This window comes from Lynx canadensis, chromosome C1, assembly GCF_007474595.2.
Source record: "Lynx canadensis isolate LIC74 chromosome C1, mLynCan4.pri.v2, whole genome shotgun sequence".
Taxonomy (NCBI): domain Eukaryota; kingdom Metazoa; phylum Chordata; class Mammalia; order Carnivora; family Felidae; genus Lynx; species Lynx canadensis.
Window position 1 is genome coordinate 55,080,383 of NC_044310.1, and position 21,280 is coordinate 55,101,662.

At 38.4% G+C, this 21,280-nt stretch overlaps 1 protein-coding gene across 2 annotated transcripts in view; it reads right to left on the reverse strand.

The window, feature by feature from the left end:
• SLC35D1 (solute carrier family 35 member D1) overlaps window positions 1–16,684 on the reverse strand; it is a 54,614-nt gene extending 37,930 nt beyond the window's left edge. The window contains exons 1-8 of one of the 2 annotated variants that reach the window (XM_032594320.1): window positions 16,291–16,684; window positions 15,450–15,483; window positions 15,266–15,352; window positions 14,508–14,575; window positions 12,818–12,889; window positions 12,114–12,182; window positions 9,835–9,937; window positions 6,170–6,262 (exon numbers count right to left, since the gene is read on the reverse strand). In XM_032594320.1, coding sequence (XP_032450211.1) covers window positions 6,170–6,262; window positions 9,835–9,937; window positions 12,114–12,182; window positions 12,818–12,889; window positions 14,508–14,575; window positions 15,266–15,352; window positions 15,450–15,483; window positions 16,291–16,493 — 729 coding nt within the window. In that variant the 5' untranslated portion in view covers window positions 16,494–16,684. The remainder of the gene's footprint in view (window positions 1–6,169; window positions 6,263–9,834; window positions 9,938–12,113; window positions 12,183–12,817; window positions 12,890–14,507; window positions 14,576–15,265; window positions 15,353–15,449; window positions 15,484–16,290) is intronic. The other variant, XM_030324787.1, reaches the window with a different exon arrangement.
• Between the last annotated feature and the right edge of the window lie 4,596 nt (window positions 16,685–21,280).

Consider the following 21,280-nt stretch of genomic DNA (forward strand, 5'->3'; position numbering starts at 1 on the left):
CAACTGATACTTTATCTACCTTTATCTATGTTAACTAGATATCTTTTATTAACAGTGAGCTGGCTTTTGTAAACATCGTTTTTTAAGAAAGAGAATGTTTTAAAATTCGAAGCCATGTTTTAAAAAACCAAACGTTGACTATATTGGTTCCTTGGTTTCTGGTACAGCCAGGACTTTGAGAACCTGAATAAACTTTTTCAAAAAATTACACACACACACACAAACACATTCACACACACGTTTGGTTTCTCAGAAAGCCTCCAAGGATTTGCATTATGTGCTCACTAGGTTACGTTGTTCAATTGGATCCTGCCTTTCAATTTTTATGGTAATTTAGGTTTTTTCTTCCTTGGCCTTCAATTCTTGCTTAAAGACTGTGTCAGCCCTATCAACTGCTCTGTAGAACTCCTGCCTCCCTGGGGAGCTGACCTTTCAGAGCCCTCTTACTGGATTCCTGTCCTAACACAGGGAACTTTTCTTTCCTTTGCCTTCTAAAGTTAACAGTGAGATTTTGAAAAAAAAATAATTTGGATCTGATCTTGTTTTAATTTGCATGCTGGGGTCAACAGTCTGCAACCCTGAATAATGAGAACAAATTAATTTGTCCCACCACCCCCAGTTATTTTAAACTTTAGGATTCATCATAGGATAGTCATTATTTATAGAAAAACTTTATCCTTTTCTTACTGTTCCTTTTATAAAATGTAATTTAAGATACATTCACATGGCTCTACAATCAAAAACATATAAAAAGATAAATAGTGAGAAGTCTCCCTCCCATTCCTGTTCTATATTTATTCTGTTCTCACACACACACTCACACACGAATTGGTGGTTACTTTATTAGTCTTATGTATATTCTTCCAGAGTTTCATTACTTAAATAAGTGAATACAATGCATATATACTATTTTCCCTTTTTCTTATTCAAAATGTAGCATACCATATTCAGTTTTATACTGTGTTTTAACAATTTATCTTGTTGGTCTTTTCATAGAATACATACAAAGCTTCCATGCAAAATGGCTCTGGGTCAAGAAAGCCAGGAGTCCAACGGATGAGAGCAAGTTTATAAGCATTGGTATTCAGGAGTCAGGGAGCAGCTGGGCTCATGCCAACCATCAAAACAGCAGCCTAGTCTCCACACTGGCATACCTTCTGCTCCTCAGAAATTCTGTCTCAGCCCAGGAAAGGGCCCTACCTAGAGAACTAACCAACTCAGTTGATACAACCTACTCAGTTTACACTTCACAAAGCAGGGTAGGGGAGCAGAAGGGCCCTGTCCAAAATCAGACAGTGGTCAAGGACAGAACTGGATGTTGCTTCTGCATTCTGCCCTAAATTCTCTCCATTCTATCTCTTATGTCATAAACTTTTAGGGACTTGTCATATCTGCAGAGTAAATTTCAAATTCTTGTATGCAGCACTTGTCCCAACTTGGAAGGGTGTGACGTGGTGGGGAAAAGCGAGAGTACTAGTAATAGTCAGGAAATCAGGATTCTAGTCCTAGGCCCTCTTTGGGCCCCAGCTTCCTCAACAGTGAAAGAAGAGGCTTGAACTGGATGCTCTCTAAGGTCTCTTCGAAGGCCTCCAATGTCTTTGACTGCCAAAGCCTGAGCATACTGAAGAGGCTGGTCCCTGCAGCTATGCCTGTGCTCATGATGTTTGTTCCACCCGGAATGTACCTTCTGTTTCTCTTCCTCCACATCTTTCAAGACCCACCTTGATTCTCCTGGTAGTCATTTACTCAGAAAATGCTTCTTGTAAAGAAGCTATAGGCCCTCCTACTTCCACCTCAGCACGTAGAACCTGCTCTTACCTCCAACTAGAGGACTCCTTCGAAAGTGCCACGCAAACTGGCCTCAGTCCATTCAGTTCAATCCCTGCTCAAATGAAACTGAGAAAGATGCTTTCTCTAACCACCTTATCCCAAGCAGCACTTCCCCAATCACTCTCCTCCTTGTTCTATTTCTCCTTGTAGTTCTTATTATACAATTTATGTTTAGTTGATCTCACCCATTGCATTGCAAGCTCCTTTAAGCAGGGACAGGTCCTTTTTTTTTTTTTTTTTTTTTTTTTAATTTAGAACAGCACCTGAGTAAACACTCAGTAACTATTTGTTGAATGAAAGAAATATGATTGCTTGTAAAAGATTAAGTAATGATAAGGCCAAGCTTCAGAAACTTCACTTCCAATATTACTCTGAAGGCATTTCTCACATTCAATAGCTTGTTCTGTGAGAAAGCCCTGCATGGAAGTCCCAAACAGGGGTAAACCTATAAGTCAGAGAGGCAGAAATGGCTCTGAGAGATGTAGCCAGACAAACAGTAAGAGATCTTTCTGGAGTCAGACAGATTCTAGTTCTGAACTCTGCCACTGTGGAACCTTAATTATGTTCTTAACCTCTATAAATCAAGTAACAACCTACCTCACAAGTATATAATGAGAATTGAGGAAAATTATTTACATGGAAGCATCCTGTCAGGTACAAGGCATCATACATTATAGGCAAAATCTTCCTAAAGGCCAGAAGTAGCCTCAAATTGTTAATATGGGAACAGCTTTATTTAAAGATAAACTGTTCCAAGGCACCTGGGTGGCTCAGCTGGTTAAGCATCTGACTTTTGATTTCATCTCAGGTCATGATCTCACACTTAGTGAGTTCAAGCCCTGCATCGGGTTCTGTGCTGATGGCACGGAGCCTTTTTGGGATATTCTCTTTCTCTCTCTCTCTCTCTCTCTCTCTCTCTGTCCTGCTCTCTCTCTTTCCCTCAAAATAAATAAACTTAGAAAAAAAATAAGCTGGCCCACAAAAAAGTGTCCACTCTTAAAAAAAAAAAAAAAAAAACACGCACATAAATGAATGTCTATGTATACCGTGAAGGAAAAGCACAAGTCTAAAGATACATACTGAAAATGAACCCAACTTACTAGAAAACTCTTATCTGAAATCATGCTACATATGCCCTCTGAAATATGAAACCTTTTTGCCAGGACTTCAGATGTACAGCCTACTGACTACTATAAAACTGAATCTTCCAATGGAGCAAATAAAACTGCAACCTCTTACAGAACACTATGGGCCTCCTGGATGCGTCAGGTTGTCTGTGGGTGGCTTCTGGACATTGTTTCTGCGCTGGTGAATAAAAGCAAACCCCTCAACCACCTCTCCAAGTTATATCTCTAACAGCAACTCCAAGAACAGGTTAGCCTTATTTGTTGCATTTAGTGGGTAAGAAAACCAAGCCCCATGTCTTCTAAAAAGCCAATCCTGATATTCAATCCACACCAATTTCCTCCTAACCTAAATATTTATGGTATGACTGAGAAGCACGCACTTCAGTGCCAGATCTTATTCCATCTCTGTAGCATGCCAGTGTCTTCTTTGTGTAGCAAGGACTAAGGCATATTTCTCACATATTCCCAATGAAGATGCTCAGACATACTCATCTGAATTGAACTTAAAATGAAATTGCAGTGACTTGTCTCATAAGCATACAAGTAATTTAGGCATAGAGTCAAACAGAATTCTTACTTCCTAAGTTTCAAATGTAATTCATAACCTACTAAAAGAACACTCACTACTCATGTCACTTATATTTTTACTTTGTTTGTAGGCAAAGCTCCATGAGGCACTTTGTCCCCAACAAGGAGACAGAATTGACCCATTTCCATTTTACATCCCAAGATGCCCCCAAAACACTTCTCCCACAGAACCTAGAACAGTTTATTGCTCTGATGTTGGCAGGTCTACTCCCCAAGACAACCGTATGGTCCTCAAAAGTAAGAAAAACACCTAATTCATCTTTTTTCCTTATCACCTGAGCCTAACACCATGAGACACACAGTAACACTTAACTATTTGAGAATGTTAAATGGAGAACATGTGAAGGAGAGAATGTTAAGAAAAAGAGCAGGAGATTCTAAGACTGCCAGCCAGTGTGTCCATCTACACCCCAGTAAACATATTATAAGAATAATATTGGGGCGCCTTGGTGGTTCATTTGGTTAAACATCCGACTTCGGCTCAGGTCATGATCTCATGGCTTGGGGTTCAAGCCCCGCGTTGGGCTCTGTGCTGACAGCTCAGAGCCTGGAGCCTGCTTCAGATTCTGTGTGTGTCTCTCTCTCTTTCTGCCCCTCTCCCACTCACACTCTTTCTCTCTCTCTCAAAAATAAACAAACATTAAAAAAAATGTTTTTAAAGAATAATATTAATTAATAGTAAGAGTGAGAACAAACAAACATTTATGTGAAACACAAAACGCTGATAGGGTGTGATTACAGAGCAATAAAATTCAGCTTCCATTAGTTTATCACCCTAACTTGAAAGTATTCAGGTGAACTCTGTCATTCTTAAAAAAACATTTCTTCCAAAATAAACCTTTCTTGACCTTTGCCTGGCACTTTTGTTGGAAATAACAAAAAGATTACTCAAATTCTACTCCTTTGCATAAAAAAGAAAAAAACAGTAAGATGAAATTCTAAATTTCATTCTAATATAGTTAGCAAAGCAACTTTTTTCACTATGAGTAAACATTCTCAATCATATAGAAACATTGCAAGTTGACTGTTCAAATATGCATGAACTTTCAAATATGCATGAATTATGTTACAACCTGGCCAATAACTTCTTTTTAAATGATCATCACTCTGGAATGAATAAATATCTCCTTTGGTCAATTTTTTCAAGTAACTACAAGCTACTAGTCAAAGTCTCAAATTAATGAGAATTCCATTTTGCCAAGTCTATAGAATACCTAACCACATTAATTCTTCCAACTTTCTCATGTACAGACTGACCTCAAGATTTGGAACCATCTGTGCTGTCATGCCTGATTACTTTACCTTACATTCTTGCCCCAAAGCTAAAGTGTAAGAGGTATTTCTGTCAAAGTCTCCTAGAGGGAGAGAGAATACTGCGGAAAGACCATGGCCTTTGGAGTTCAGGCCTGGGTTTAAACCCTAACTCTATCCACCAACAGTGTAACATTGGGCAAGTTACTTAGTCTCTCTGAGCCCTTATTTCCACATTGGTACAACAGAGATAATTCAAACTTTCTAGAACTGTTCTGGGGACTGCATTGTATTACATATGTAAAGTAACTAACACATAATAGGGACTCAATAAATGTTAGTTTCTCTTCCCACTTTTTCCATAGCCACAAAATATTTCTTCAGCACTCTTTATTAGTCAGATCACCAGCTCCATTTCCTACTTTGGAGTCATTTTTAGGCCTGCTAGCAGTCAGGTCACAGTTCATTAAAACATTTATACATGTTCAAGATGATCTATGCTGTTTTTTAAAAAGCATTCTTGATGAATAAAACAAAGGGCCTTTATAAGCTTTATAAGGTCTTCTACCTTTGACTGAAGAACAATTTTTTAATAGTCTAACTACTTTCAAAACCTTTTCTTTATTTTGGCTCCCACTGATTTGTGAGACTTGTCACCGTCATTAGAGTAAATAACCAATACATTTATTCTGAAGAAACTACTAGCCAGGGGAATCATTAAAAGAAATCTTGTTATAGAAATCTTGGCAAAATTCTAGGTTTCCATTTAGTCTGCAAAATTTTGTAAATTGTAACAAAATGGTATCAATTTTTTTCCTATGAATAGGGGGTTTGTTTTAAAGAAATATTCTTGTGTGGATTTATTTTGCTACTCTACTGTGGGTAGCTGTTACCACATAATGCTAAATATCTCCTAAGGAAAAAACCCAGCGTGGGATTTAAACCAGCATGACAACTGTACAACAAAACAGAGAGCTTCTTAGAAATGCCAAATATTTTGTTTAGATTTGAAGAATTCTACTAGTTTAGGATTTTTTGTTTCTCAAGGATAGTCTGCCTCTATTCTTATTTTGTAGTTTAGTAGAGATGTGAAAATTCCCTTCCTCTATCCTTCTGACACATAAGAAGGACACTAGTTGGCATTCACTATTTTTATGTTAACAGTCAAAGCTATTTTGAGCCATTTTAGTACCATCCAATACTCATGCCAAGAAAAAAGGTTAGCATGACATTAGCAAGCTAAAAAATAAACTCTGTTTTTGGTCATTCAATAAGCACATTACTTTTTAACAACCCCACAGTGTATCTTGTGGCCACAAATAATAATAAAATTCAAGAACATAAGCCATTAAATCATAATTAGAAATTCCTACCTTTTGCGCATCTCCTGTAAAATATGCAATGGCCAGAGTGGGCAGAATCATGAACAGTGCATTGTAATAGAGCAGACCATATTTTCCCAGCTCCTAGAATAGCAAATAATTAGGTGTTTCATTTGGTTCTAGAAGACAGATATACAAAACTCTATATAGAATTCCACTACCATCACACACACACACACACCCTCCCCCACAATATAGACAGCAAATCAGCCAAGTCATTAAGTTTTGCAAACGTTAATAACCTAAGCTTTCAAAAGCAAGAAAAAAAGAAAAAAAAAAATCAAACCTACAACATTTTTAATTTATTTGAAATAAATCCTTTGAGTGCTTAAAACCAGGGAAATAAAAATAACTTCAACTGGCTACCACAAAACAGCAAGCAGGGGAAAGTTTATTTTGAATATACACACCTCTCTCTATATAAACACAGTCCTGAATCAAAAGTCACCAAGTCAGTCTTGAGCTTTTAGAACCACAGCAAAATGCCATTTAAGAGAGACAGGGGGGCAGATACCGACACACATACTCACACCTAGACCAACACAGACAGACATAACTTGACAGTGAAGTATTTCTGAAAATGGATGTGTGAAGTACAATGAAGATTAAGATTATTCTATCTACAACTCCCAAAAGTATGATTTGCTGTGCCCTCAGCTACTGGGCCAATACACCTTCAAACACAGGGAGCCTATGAGAACTCTGGGTCCACTTTTCATTACACACTTCTAAGACATTCAACTGGAAGCAGTCACCTGAAGAAGCAGGCCAGAGTTTGGGGCGGGGGGAGGAGGGTAAAGGCAAGATGGGGATGAAGTAGTGAGGATGGAGGCATGATATCTGCCTAACTTCTGTGATGAAAGATCACTGAACAATGTAAAAAGTCAAACTACCTTCTCAAAAGGAGCTTTGGAAAACTGGAAACAAATACTCAACAACAGAAAACCAGTTGATTAGATACAACCAAACAATGAAATATTATGTGACCACTAAAAATGTTAAATAATACTGATAAGTAAACATGTTCATGAAACTGCACTAAGTGAAAAACAGACTAGAAAACATTATATATTATTGCTGTTTTAAAATTTTACACAGTTAAACATGTACATACACATGCAAATGCTCACATACTCTTATCCTCCAAAACTGCGCTTCTCACTTGATGGTAGAATTGAGATTTATCTTTTCTTCCTCTTGCTTATCTACATTTTCTACTACTTCTATTATACTTTCTACTATTTCTAATATGTATTATTTGTGATTTCTTTAAAGTTAGAAATGTTTTAAACTCAATAGTTGCATTCAGGTCTGAAATGCAGCACTAAATCTTAATGTCACGTGACTCATGCTCAAAGGACCATGATTTAAGCATTCCTGAAATTACAGGTAATAAAACTTCTGATTTATTAACAGCATCTCAGTGTGGCCATACTGCCTCTCAGATAAACCATATAACTGATTTCTATGGCCACCAAAAGCATCAATGAAAAGATGTGCCTCATTTCTAAGGCAGAAAAAAAAAAAAAGCCATAGAACAAACAACCTTTAACAACAGATACCCAGTCAGCCAGAGACATGAGTGTGACCTGGTAAGTAAGGATGCCACACACACACACGCACACCCTATCCAGATAACGGACAAATACCAAATTCTTTTTAATTGTCTTGAATATCTTCTTCCCTGCCTTCTTAAACATAGTATATTGACTAAAATTCAATTGAGGGCATCATCATAAACATGCATTACTGTATTAGGTCCTTATATGATGTTGTGATTTCCTTAATGCTGTTTAATCACCCTGTTTTTGCAATTTCATACCCTGTTTAATTACTTCTATCTTTTATAGTTTTCCTGTTTCTTTCTTTTGTTGTTAGCTGACCTTTTATACCACTGCCTCTCTGCCTCTAACTAGAATTCCATCTTCTAGTATGTTGCTCCCAATCTATGAGGTACGAAAAGCAGATCAATATGCTTAAAAGTTCTAATACAAATGAGTCCTAAGTCATTTTTAAGAGAGGAAATGAAGGACTCTTATGGGAATGAAATAGCAGAAACTCTCTTTGCTTTTGTCCAGGTTCTAGAATATACTCTAGATTGTGCTGTCCAATACAGTAGTTACTAGCCATATGCAGCTATTTCAACTTAATTATATTTAAACTACTAATTCAGTTCCTCAGTTGTACCTCAACAGCCACATGTGGCTGGTAGCTACAGAAAATGGACAGTAGAGATAGAGAATATTTCTATCAACACAGAAAATTCTATTGGTCAGTACGGTTTTAGACAGCTGAGGCTGATGGACAAATGGAATGTTATTACTGGTACATATTTTCCAAAGCAGCAAATGGGCTGAGAAAAAAACAGAGTAAAACTAAATCTCTAACTGTTCCCTTTTCTTTATTTCAAAAAGATAAAAATTATTTAATAGTAGTAGCTTCCACTAAAATACAATCATCATACAAAGTCATCAAGACAAATAAATGAAGAATAAGACATAAAAGGTATACTTAAGAAAAAATTGTTGGAAACAATCCACATTGTCCCTATTCTTCAAAGACCTTCAAAATAAACAATCTCTGAGAATAATGAAAACTACTAGGACATTCATTCCATGGCTCTTTCTGAAGAAGGCAAAGCCCCCTGCCAAGACAATACAAACCTGACACTAATACTACTACTGACTAGGTAGGGCATTTGTACTTACAATCTGAACTCCAAAAAATGGTCTGAAGGAGTTTCAGAAATATTGTACATATAATAGGGCAGACTAAAAACTAAGCAGAGAAGGTCATCTGACTTAGAAGAGAAAACATGGGTAGGGAAATACAAGATTTAAATATGAGATAAAAAATGTACCACTGTTTAGAAAAAACTATGGTGACAGTATCTCATGTGGGTCCTTATAGGGGATACATCATGATAAAAAGGGCAATTCTTTCAATAACAACCCTATGATGTATACAGCTGAGTTCCACATAGCTTCTTCTTACAATAATGTGAACTTATACCATAATGTAGTAAAAGCAATGTGACTCAAATTCTCTGCTTTATGGCTTGACCTAAAAATAAAATTTAGTATATATATATTCAAAGTGTATAACAGACCAACAAAAAATATCTTTAAAGCATACTGCAAGTTAAAAGAGCTGGGTATGTAACATTCATGTGTACGAGATCTAGGCCAAGGAATCCAGCATTGCTCTTGAGAGAGAATGATACTAATGCTCCCTAAATGCTTTCCCATTATTTGTGGGACAAATATGCAAAGTCCATTCTTGTTCTGCAGCTCCTTTCAACACTCACTCCTCAAATCTGCTTAAGGTCTTCCAGATATTTCCTTCTTGTCCAGTTCACAGCCATGAACATTTATGACACTTTTCTCCAATGAACACCCTTAATTATTTCCCTCTCCCAAAGTCAATATTCACCCAATCCTTTCCAGAAAAGGAATAAGAATAAAATCTAATTGTAATAACTGAAAAATAAAGTTTTTTACGTGAGCAGCAACATACAGATATTTTACCTTCAGAGATCCCTAGGTCTTTCCCCTCTCTCCTGAGTATTTCTTTATTTTCTGCTTTTTTCCTGACAAATTGACATTACCACTCCTAACAACAGTAAACATCTCTTAAAGATGTAGATTGCTACCTACTTTTGAATCTAATTTCTGTTTTACATATGCGCCATTTGCTGCTGTCAGGACATCATTTATCAGAATGAAAACATATCCTTCCAGGTCAAATGCCAAGTCAGAGCTGTAAAACACAAGCAACACTTTAATAACTTACATTTAAAGAACATGCATGTAATTTTAAGTAGGTCTGAAGTACAATATATGGAAGAACATATTCTTATCTAGGTAAGTGAACATTAGGCATTTTACCAGCTATTAGTATTTCTTGATTCCTGGTTATAGTTTGCAATTTCATACTCAATAGGGAAGTCTTCAGAAATGAGACATACTAACACCTAAACATAGTCATTAGTAATTAATCAATCACATCAGTTAATATAACACTGCTCTGAAATCAAAGTCAGACAAGACCAAGTAACCAAATTCACCATTATGATACATCTGAAGCAGGAAGAAGGCACTGGAACTCAATTTCAAAGACAAGGAAACCAAAAAGATGAAGCTGTTAACATGTCACTTTTCCAAGGATTCATTCACACAAAAGGCAGGCTGTACAAGTGGTTGGGTCACTGGGTGGAATATCTGAGGTATAGATTATAGCTAGTTCTGAGATCAAGCTACAATAGTGTCTAAGCACATAGTAGGAACTCAAATACTTAAATGACTGCTTTAAAAGCCTACCAGGTATAACTAGCAGGATTAGGGAAATTAAAATTTTCTATTATTTAGTTGACCACCAGGCACAAGATAAGAACTTAGTAAACTGAACAGAATACTGAAAATCTAAGAAGAGTATGTCTTCATTAAATGTTAGCACCCTAGCTAAAATAGCGGCCCCACATTCCACATTCTGTGATTGTGCAAAACTAGTATATATTTATAGCTAACTAGTACATGGAATGAGACTTCTAAGGAGCTCTATGCCACTGCTATTTTAGGCAGAACTAGCCCATGTACAGTCCCTTTTCCAAACAGCCTGACAGCCTTTTAACTTCAGACTCCCTTCCACCCAATCTGTTTCCCAAGTAAAAGGTTCTGATTAGATAAGGCTGGTCCAAATCTGCAGGCCAGGGTTGGCCCCGAGGAACTCCTGTTGTTTGACTCTGTTTGGGGCCCCACCAGCTTCAAGGAAATGCTTCAAAGACTAGCAGGGCATCACTAAAAAGAAAGGTTAAAGGCTCATATACAATTTTTCTTCAAGGAGGCAATATCACCTAAAGGGAAAAATAGTTAGCTATATAATAAAATTCTAGTAACTATTCTATCTTTAAAAAAAAAAAAAAAAAGGAATGCAATTTCACTTGGAAATTTAGGGTAGAATAGAATCTGACTTTAATATTTCCTCCTGCCTATACCACAGGGATGATGAAGGTAAATGAGCTAATCCAAGAAGCGCACTGAATTCCCAGATGGAAAATGTATGCCGGGCAGAATTTGTGTCATTAGCAACCCCACGTACGTATGCCTTGGGCTAAGTAAAATGTAGAAGGCCTCTAGCTATAACTTTAATTTTCTGAGTCTTTGGGCATACATTTTCACCCTACGTTTTAAATATTAATTAGTTAATTAATAAATTAATTTATTTTTGAGAAAGAGAGAGAGCATATGTGCACACAGGGTAGGAGCAGAGAACTATGAGATCATGACCTGAAATGACTGAGTGACCCAGGTGCTCCTCTTCCTGCATTTTAAAACTTAAACTTAAGAACAATGGAAAAAGCTTCAGTAATTTAACAGAATGTCTAAGTTATGGCATTTGTGATATATCTTAAGTGAGGACAAATAAAGAAATTCTATTCTTTATTATTCCACAAGGCAAATAATTCATTATCATCTGCCTTTTCTAAGACACTATTTTCTTTAGCACTATGCAAAGTAAACGAATACCACATGATTTATAAAAGCACACAGGCTCTGGAGTCAGGCACAAATTCAAATTCCGGCTCTGCCATTTTCTAGCTGTGTAACCTTGACCAAGTTACTGAACTCAGGTTTCAGTTTCTTCAACTAAAAATAGGAAAATTATACCCATAGCTTTCAGAGTTGTTGTAAAGAATGCATAAGTAATATGTGTAAAATGCCAAACATGGCATATGGTATGTGCTCAATAAGTAGAAGAATCAGATTTTGCCAGCCTTGACCTTAATACAGCCAAAAAGATTGAACTCTCTGAAGAGTCTTTTGGATGTTTTCAAAGACATGATTCTTACTTAGCCTATAAAAAAATCTCTTTACTGGTAATTGATTATTATTAATAATTATTGATAATTTCCAATATGTTCTTAATACATTCTTACCTGGCAGCTACAAAGGCTCCAATAATCATTGCAAATACGGTCATCTTAATACCCCAAGAAAAAGTCTTCCTACAAAATAAAACAATTAAAAAACACATACATGTGCCTTTAGTTATTCACAAAGACTCAATCTGCAACACAGCCAAAAAAAAAATATATATATATGTGTGTGTGTGTGTGTGTTTTCTTTAAAAAAAGCTATAAACAATCATATTTTAAATGCTTCCAAGAAATTGGATATTTCAAAGAACCCCTTTACATGAAGCAAAAAGTTATACAAAAAAGTGTATTCATATTTTGATTCTTATATTTACCATTATTGAGTTTGCATTTTTGTAAATCAGAATTTCTTTAAGTAGAAAAAGGTCACACACACTTGTGGTAAAAGTAGCCAAGACATGAACACTATTTAAAACCTATACTGATGTTTCTGACCCAGCTTCACCCAGTGGCAACAGTAAGTACAGGAATTCTTAGAAGTATATCTCATGTTCAGACAGATTCCAACTACTACAATTCATAATCTTCCCAACTACTGCTCCCATAAACTATCAATTCCTATAGCAAAGGAAGAAAGTTGCTTAAACTTCTCAAAAGATAAAGTTGAAACAAGACAAATAATTTTACTATTTCACATATGCTGGGCCCCTTTTCAAGATAATTAAAAGTTTGTTAAAGACTACATATATTAGAAATTAGCTCACTTGAGTAAAACTCCTTCAGCAAACATTGTAAACAGGATGGAGAACCTTCTCAGAACTGTAAACATTGGCAAGCTGCAAAAAAAAAAAAAAAAAAAAAAAAAAAAAAAAAAAAAAAGGAAAAAAATATGATTAGGTAAAATAAAGTTTAACAATTTACTTTTTTAACTAAGACTCCCCAAATATCTTAAAATAATGTTAATCTCTTCCTTCCATTATGCCGGTTAATTCCATTCCATATTGATTAATCTGTGATTAAACCTTTATTTCTTTCTAGGATTCTTATTTGAAAGCTGAAAGAATTGCTTTTATAAAACTACTAGAAGTGAGAAATACCAAGCTAACTATAAAAAATGGTAGAGATCATGTATCTATTATCAAAGACTAATAACAGCCACTTTATCTCACTCTACTTTTATACAAATACCTTTAAAAGTAACCATGTTAGTCTTCCTTTTTTACTAGACTGACCTTACTTCCCACCCACTCCACTCCCCCTGAACATGTCCAACCCTCCAAAAAGCATCTATGATAATCTACCCACATGAAACACTCCTTGATTGTCCTTTTGTGAAATACTTTGGTCTTCCTCTAAATTACCACAGCATTTTGCTTGCACTAGTCAAACACATATCCTCTTGTGATATAATTATTTCTGAATATATCTCATCTCACTCCAAAGTGCCTTATACTTAGCTGGCAATAAAAAATAGGCTGAAGATGGATAGATGGATGACAATGGATGAAGAAGAGCAAATTCTATAGAAGCAGCACTTTGTAGCATGTCTGCATTTCTTTCCAAGTGGATAATGAGATGGAAAAGGATGCCCCACCCATGAGAAATCTAACTTCCATGAACCCTCTCCCAGAGATATCATCATGGTTATTCTGTCAGGTTTCTTGGGTCTGGAGAAAGAAGAAATGAAAAACGCTTTGTCTCTCATCCTCAGAGATCTCCCCATTGTTTTACAATCATCTACTATGCCAAAGGTTTACCTTAAGTGGAAGTAGTGAAACCATGGATTTCTGTTAAACAGCTTCCCTATGTGTATAATTTTAGTATCACATACACCCAATACATACTATACTCCTCAAGTGGAGAAGCCAAGAATTGGGAGGTTAGAGGATAATTAAACAGTTTTGTTGTAGAGCAGCGAACTACTGCTTTTTTCTAGAAGTGAATACGCTGCTTCTACAGTGATATGGCCATGGGTACAATATTTGTATCAGAGTTCCATCTGATGTTATTTTAACTACTTCATGTTAAAAGAAACACTACAAAAGTTCTCATACCACCCTCTGATTTTGCTTGCAGAATTTGCTTAAAATATGATATTTATAAATTGTATTAAAGAATTGAAACCCCAGAAGCCTAACATATACTCTCCACTACTATATAGGTCTGGAAAAATAATGAAAATCTCCTATCACAGCATTTTATAACATTTTAAGACTTCTATTAGCAAAGTGAGGAGGGAAAAAAAACCCAAAGCAAATAAAACTCTTTCTATTCAAACTTAAAGAATTTAAACTAAAATCTTTTTGGTGTAATCTTCATTATTTACTAACAGAAGCTTTCCGGTCCTTTCATTTTCTTCCAAAATCAAAAACAATGTGTTAAATATTTGACATTCAAGTACAGTTTTAAGAATACATTATATTAACCTCACTAGTAAAATAAAGTTATCCATACTTCAGTTTCTTTGTGCTGAACAGTCCCGTGATTTGGTTCCCAAAATATAGTAGAGGTAGTGGAAACGTCTAGAAAATTTAAAAAGGGATAACAAAACTCAATAATAAAGATAGCTAAAACAAGGTCCTTTCAAACAGAAACAGTTTTGTTTATATGATCAAAATCTTTCCACTTAAAACATAAGATTAGAACTCACACACATTTTTGGCCCCCGTGAAGCACCCAAAAAACATTATTCCTGGATAAACAGCACTATTGTGGCAGAGAGAGGGAAGAATGGAGAAGGAAAAAGAAAACAGAAATATGAATATGATCAAAGCATAGGAGACAGTAACATCACCTGCTTTAAAATATAATGGATTAGCCCATGGCAGAAAAAGGAAAGGCATTTCATCTTCACATGGAGTTAAGCATAGGCAGACGGAAAAATAAGAAAACAAACCCAAACAACAACGAATGCAGGATACACTGGCTGGATTAGATGGATGTAAAAATGCAAAACAGCTGTCCTCCCAATAAGTGTTCATCGATTAAAACAACACAAGATCTCAGGGGGCTTTTTTCCCTTAATTTTACAGAGTGTGTAGGCCTTTTTAAAACACATATTACTAAATTTATTCTTACCTTCACTATACCCACTCTGGGCAATTTTTAAATAGGCGGAGCACTGACAAAAATATATAGGGACTTCTTTTCAGCAAAAAGCACTAGTATTATTATTATCATTATCATTATTATTGCTATTATTACTATTTTACCTTTCGAGGTACATTTCTGTCAAGGTCAGGAAACTTGACTACTCTGAGCGCCTTTCCCACCCAGAGAACTGCCACTGTGGCCACCATCTGTAAACAGAGAACACAGATTCACTGTTCTACATATAAAGACACACACATAAGTTCGAACGACATAAACCACGTAATGCTGAAGATTCCAACTAACCTGGCCAAGTCCAACACATAGTGAGGAGGGAAATCTACAAAAAAGGTAGAGAGAGAAAAATACGGGGTCAGGAAAACCCAAACGTAGCTCTGTCGATTCAATTTAAATGCATTTTGATACAAACACCAACATCTGCCTTTTATCCAAATGAAAATCTGAGAAAAATCCCTGCTGGTTGTCAGGCAACACCCCTGATTCTGTAGCCTCGGGCGGCCACTTGTCTCATCTTGTCCGATTCCACAATTTCAGTCAGCTGCCTCCAACAGATTTTTCAAGCGGTGAAGAAGACAGACATAGGTGTCTTCAACGGTTTCACATCTTTAAAACAAAAATGCTGCTTCTGCCTCAGGGTCCCAGTGACAGCGTCAGAATCTTAAAAGAGCTTGAGGATGCGCACGTCCCCAGAGGCTGTCAGCAAACTCGAGGAACCCTAAAGCCCCGGACCCCAGCCCAGGATGCCGGGAAGGGAAGGCATCCCTCACTCTGCTCCCAGCCTGGCATGCAACGGGAGCCAAAAGTCACGAAGCAACTCCGCTCCGTTACTCCGCAGGGCAAGGTCTCCTGGGCGCTGCACAGTAGGCACGGCGGGCGCTTTCCCACCGAGGCGGGTACGCGCGCCGGGCCGTCCGGGGCCCCGCGCCCAGAGCGGGACCTGCACCCCGGCCCATGCGCCAAGCCGGCCCCGCCGCCCGGGCCGCGCGTCCGCCGCCAGCCCTCTCCGGCGCCCGCCCAACTTTGTTCAGCTTCAACTTTGGCAGCGTTAAGTCCAAGGAGCCGGCGCCCCGCCGCAGCCGCGCGCTCCTCCCCACGGCCTCGGCCGCCGCCGCCGCCTCGGCCCTACCTGTAATTGGTAAGCACGCTTTTGTTGACCACCACGATCAGGAAGGAGCTCACGCCGTAAAAGCCGGCGGCCAGCAGCTTCAGGAACACCGTCAGCGTTTCGGCCGACGCCATCCCCAACTCCTCCTCATGTCTGTGTGTGGAGGATTTCGCGGGGGCTTCTCCTTTAACCCGGGCATGCTGACGTCTATGAACTTCCGCCATGGCTGCGGCGGCGGCGGCCTGTGAGAGGAGCGGCGGGCGGGCCCGGCGGCAGGGCCGGGCGGCGCGGGGGGCCTGTGGCGGTAGTTCCCGGGGGACTCGCGGGGCCCTGGTCTGCGGGCTGTGTCGGCTGCGCGCTCGCCGCCTCGGCTCCCCGCACGGTAGCCGCCCGTCCCCGCCCAGGGGCAGGAACGCTGGGTTTCACACCCTTGGGGACTGGGCTCGGGCATTGTGCAACGCGGGGTCAGAGGGTAGGGGCCGCGCCAGGATTGGTCTGGGTAGGGGTTGGAGAGGGCCTGGAGAAGGGGCGGCGGCGACCCTCAGTCCCGGGCAAAGAAGGAAAGGAAGCCAAAGAGCAACCACTCGGGGACACCTGAGCGCCAGGCGGCAAAGCAAATTCACCGAACGCCGCGGCCGCCCGGCGCCTGCGCGCGAGCCTGCGCTGGGTCTATCAGCGGCCGCGTACCTACAGCTGGGGAGGCTGGAGGCAAGGGGACTGGAAGCCGTATTCTCCAGATAACAGCCGCAACAAAAGTACAGACCATCCTCCCCTCGGTAACAGGTGGCTGGCTGACTTATTCTCAAGGTGTGCGCGTCTAGACCTTGTTCTTTTGGTCTCTCCTGCAGAAGGTCAAAGCCCTTCAAGAGTATCACACGTGGATAAAAGTAAACACCAAGCGTTTCATTCTGCATTCCCTCGGGCTTCTTACATTTTCTGAACTCAGAAACACCAAACAATACTTTCTTTGCAGATCAAAGGAAAATTTGTTTAAGAAAAATGTAGACATATCCAAAAAAGTAGTAAGATAATCAATCAGCTTATGCGTTGATGACAAGAGTAAGGGTTTGGGAGGTGCGTTCCAATTCTGGGATTCCTACAAATGCCCTGTCACTAGCTGTGTGCCAATTAGTTGACCTCTTTGGGCCGGCATCTCCCTATCTCTATGGATGTTAAGCTAGTGCAGAGCTAGTTTTCAGTAAGTGGCAGTCAATTATTACATAACTGAAACAAATCATTATTATCAGCTTCAACAAAGAAATGACATATCTAATATTAATGTCAGAAAAAGAACTTTGAATTATTTTTCTATATATTTCATCTATCTTTTTTATTTCTTTTAGCCCTTACTTTTAAATTGTGATGAAATACACATAAAATTTACCATCTTAACCTGTTTTATTGTTATGGTAAAATATGCTTAGTGTAAAGTTCATTTTACCACTGGGTGTACAATTCAGTGGCACTAAGTACATTCACATTATTGTGCAACTCTCACCACTACCCATCTCCAGAACTTCTTCATCATCGCTAACTAAAATTATGTAACCACTAAACAGTCTTTCCCATTCCTCCTCACCTCAACCTCTAGTGACCACTATTCTTTCTGTCTTTATGAATCTGACTCTTCTAAGTACCTCCTGTAAGTGGAATTATACAGTATTTGTCCTTTTGTGTCTGATATTTCTCTTAGCATAATGCTTTCAAGGTTTATCTACTTGTAGCATGTGTCAGAATTTCCTTCCTTTTAAATGCTGGATAATATTCCATTTTGTGTATATCTTTTGATCCATATCTTTTGAGTTATTCTATGAACTCCTTTGTTTTTTGAATATTCTGAAACACTGGTGCCCAGAATGAAGTTCTTAACATGGCCCACAAGGACTTAGGGGATGTGGTTTCTGCCTACATCTCCAGAGGCAATCCTCACATTTCCCTCCCTAAGCTGCAACTAAATTAAATTATGGCCAGTTCCGTGAAGAAAAATGTGGGTTCCTGTTTCTGTGTCTTTGCTCCCATTATTCTTTCCATCTGGGTTGCTTTCTCTCTCTCTCCTCTCCCCAGTCTCCTGAGAAACTCTTACTTTTCCTTTAGTATTTAGCCAAAGCATTACTGCCTCTTTGGGTACCTTCCTTCACACTGTCCCTCCACTACCTCCATAGAATTGATATCTCTCCTTTTGTGCCCCTCGCACCCTGTCTTTGTACATCCCCATTATAGAGGCTCTGGAATTACATGTTTATATGTCAGTCTGTTCCAGTAGGCAGTGAACTCCCTAAGGACAAGGACAGGTGGGATAGCTAGCACCGTTTAAATGTTTTTGCTAAATGAATAACTTTTTAACAATAAGGAAAAATGGCCAGATTTCTTCCTTAATTGCTAGCAGCAGAAGACAAATAACTAGAAAGTTTTATTTTGGGAACTATCTTCTGTGAAAGAAATACTAAAAAATAATATTCCTCATAACAAAAGCAAACAAGCAAAATAGACTTGTATTACATAAAAAGTATCTTCCCCTCTTCCTCCCCTACCCACTCTTTAAAGAAAGCAACTGCTAACAGTTTAGAGGTTGTATTAAGTGCCATGTTCTGTTCACATATGAATACATACATGTACACGGATGTATGTATACACACCCATATCCATACACACAGGTGTATATTTACACACGCATATTTAATACATTTTTTAACATACATAGAACAGAACCAGGTAAGAGCACTGATCCTCAAGCCAGACACTGTCTCTGACACTAATTTTGTGACCTTGGGCAAATTACTTGACAATACTGTGCTCAGTTTCCTTATTCATAAAATGAGGATTTCACTTAGCACCCACCTCATGGGGTTTTGGTGAGAAATGTGTAACGAAGGTAAAATACTTAGAATATAGTACATACTTCACAAGTGTTTATAATAATAATTACTATTATTATCATTAATACTATTATTATGCAAACTCTGTTTTCACTTAGTATTTTTAAGGATCTTTCTGTGTTAGTAAAGAAATTCTACCCCGAATAGCCAAAGCAATTTTGAAGAAGACCAAAGCAGGAGGCATCACAATCCCAGACTTTAGCCTCTACTACAAAGCTGTAATCATCAAGACAGCATGGTATTGGCACAAAAACAGACCCATAGACCAATGGAATAGAATAGAAACCCCAGAACTAGACCCACAAAAGTATGGCCAACTAATCTTTGACAAAGCAGGAAAGAATATCCAATGGAAAAAAGACGGTCTCTTTAACAAATGGTGCTGGGAGAACCGGACAGCAACATGCAGAAGGTTGAAACTAGACCACTTTCTCACACCGTTCACAAAAATAAACTCAAAATGGATAAAGGACCTGAATGTGAGACAGAAAACCATCAAAACCCTAGAGGAGAAAGCAGGAAAAGACCTCTCTGACCTCAGCCGTAGCAATTTCTTACTTGACACATCCCCAAAGGCAAGGGAATTAAAAGCAAAAATGAACTATTGGGACCTCATGAAGATAAAAAGCTTCTGCACAACGAAGGAAACAACCAATAAAACTAAAAGGCAACCGACGGAATGGGAAGATATTTGCAAATGACATATCAGACAAAGGGCTAGTATCCAAAATCTATAAAGAGCTCACCAAACTCCACACCCGAAAAACAAATAATCCAGTGAAGAAATGGGCAGAAAACATGAATAGACACTTCTCTAAAGAAGACGTCCGGATGGCCAACAGGCACATGAAAAGATGCTCAACGTCGCTCCTCATCAGGGAAATACAAATCAAAACCACACTGAGATATCACCTCACACCAGTCAGAGTGGCCAAAATGAACAAATTAGGAGACTATAGATGCTGGAGAGGATGTGGAGAAATGGGAACCCTCTTGCACTGTTGGTGGGAATGCAAACTGGTGCAGCCACTCTGGAAAACAGTGTAGAGGTTCCTCAAAAAATTAAAAGTAGGCCTACCCTATGACCCAGCAGTAGCACTGCTAGGAATTGACCCAAGGGCTACAGGAGAGCTGATGTATAGGGGCACTTGTACCCCAATGTTTATAGCAGCACTTTCAACAATAGCCAAATTATGGAAAGAGCCTAAATGTCCATCAACTGATGAATGGATAAAAAAATTGTGGTTTATATACACAATGGAGTACTACATGGCAATGAGAAAGAATGAAATATGGTCCTTTGTAGCAACGTGGATGGAAGTGGAGAGTGTTATGTTAAGTGAAATAAGCCATACAGAGAAAGACAGATACCCTATGTGTTCACTCTTAGGTGGATCCTGAGAAACTTAACAGAAACCCATGGGGGAGGGGAAGGAAAAAAAAAAAAGAGGTTAGAGTGGGAGAGAGCCAAAGCATAAGAGACTCTTAAAAACTGAGAACAAACTGAGGGTTGATGGGGGATGGGAGGGAGGGGAGGGTGGGTGATGGATATTGAAGAGGGCATCTTTTTGGATGAGCACTGGGTGTTGCATGGAAACTAATTTGACAATAAATTTCATATATTAAAAAAGAAAAAAAGAAATTCTACCTCATTCTTTTTAACAGCTGCTGAAAATTCCATTATAGATGCATCATAATTCATTCATGTAACCTTTCCTATGGGCATTGAGGTTGTTGCCAGCTTTTTGGTTATTAACACTGTAGTCTTAATTATCCTTGTCCATTCAACTTTGTAGAGGTATAAGTTTCTAGATGTTGAATTGTTTAATTAAAGGCTATGTTTCTTAACAGCATTAACAAATGGATCTCCAAAGAGATTGTACCAATTTTATATTCCCGCTAGCACTGTATGAAAATGCACCCCTCTCTTATAAAGTCAGATGGCAGCGATAGAGACCACTGAAAAAGGCCAGATGGTTTGAGTGCTTCCTGGTGGAGGGATTTAATGCCAGGTACAAATTTCTTCAATCAATCAATTGCAATTGATGAAAATTGCAATGAATGAAAGTAAATCTCATAAAAGTATTAATCCAAAAAACTACTATTGTTTTTCTCAGCATGATTATGTTATTTAT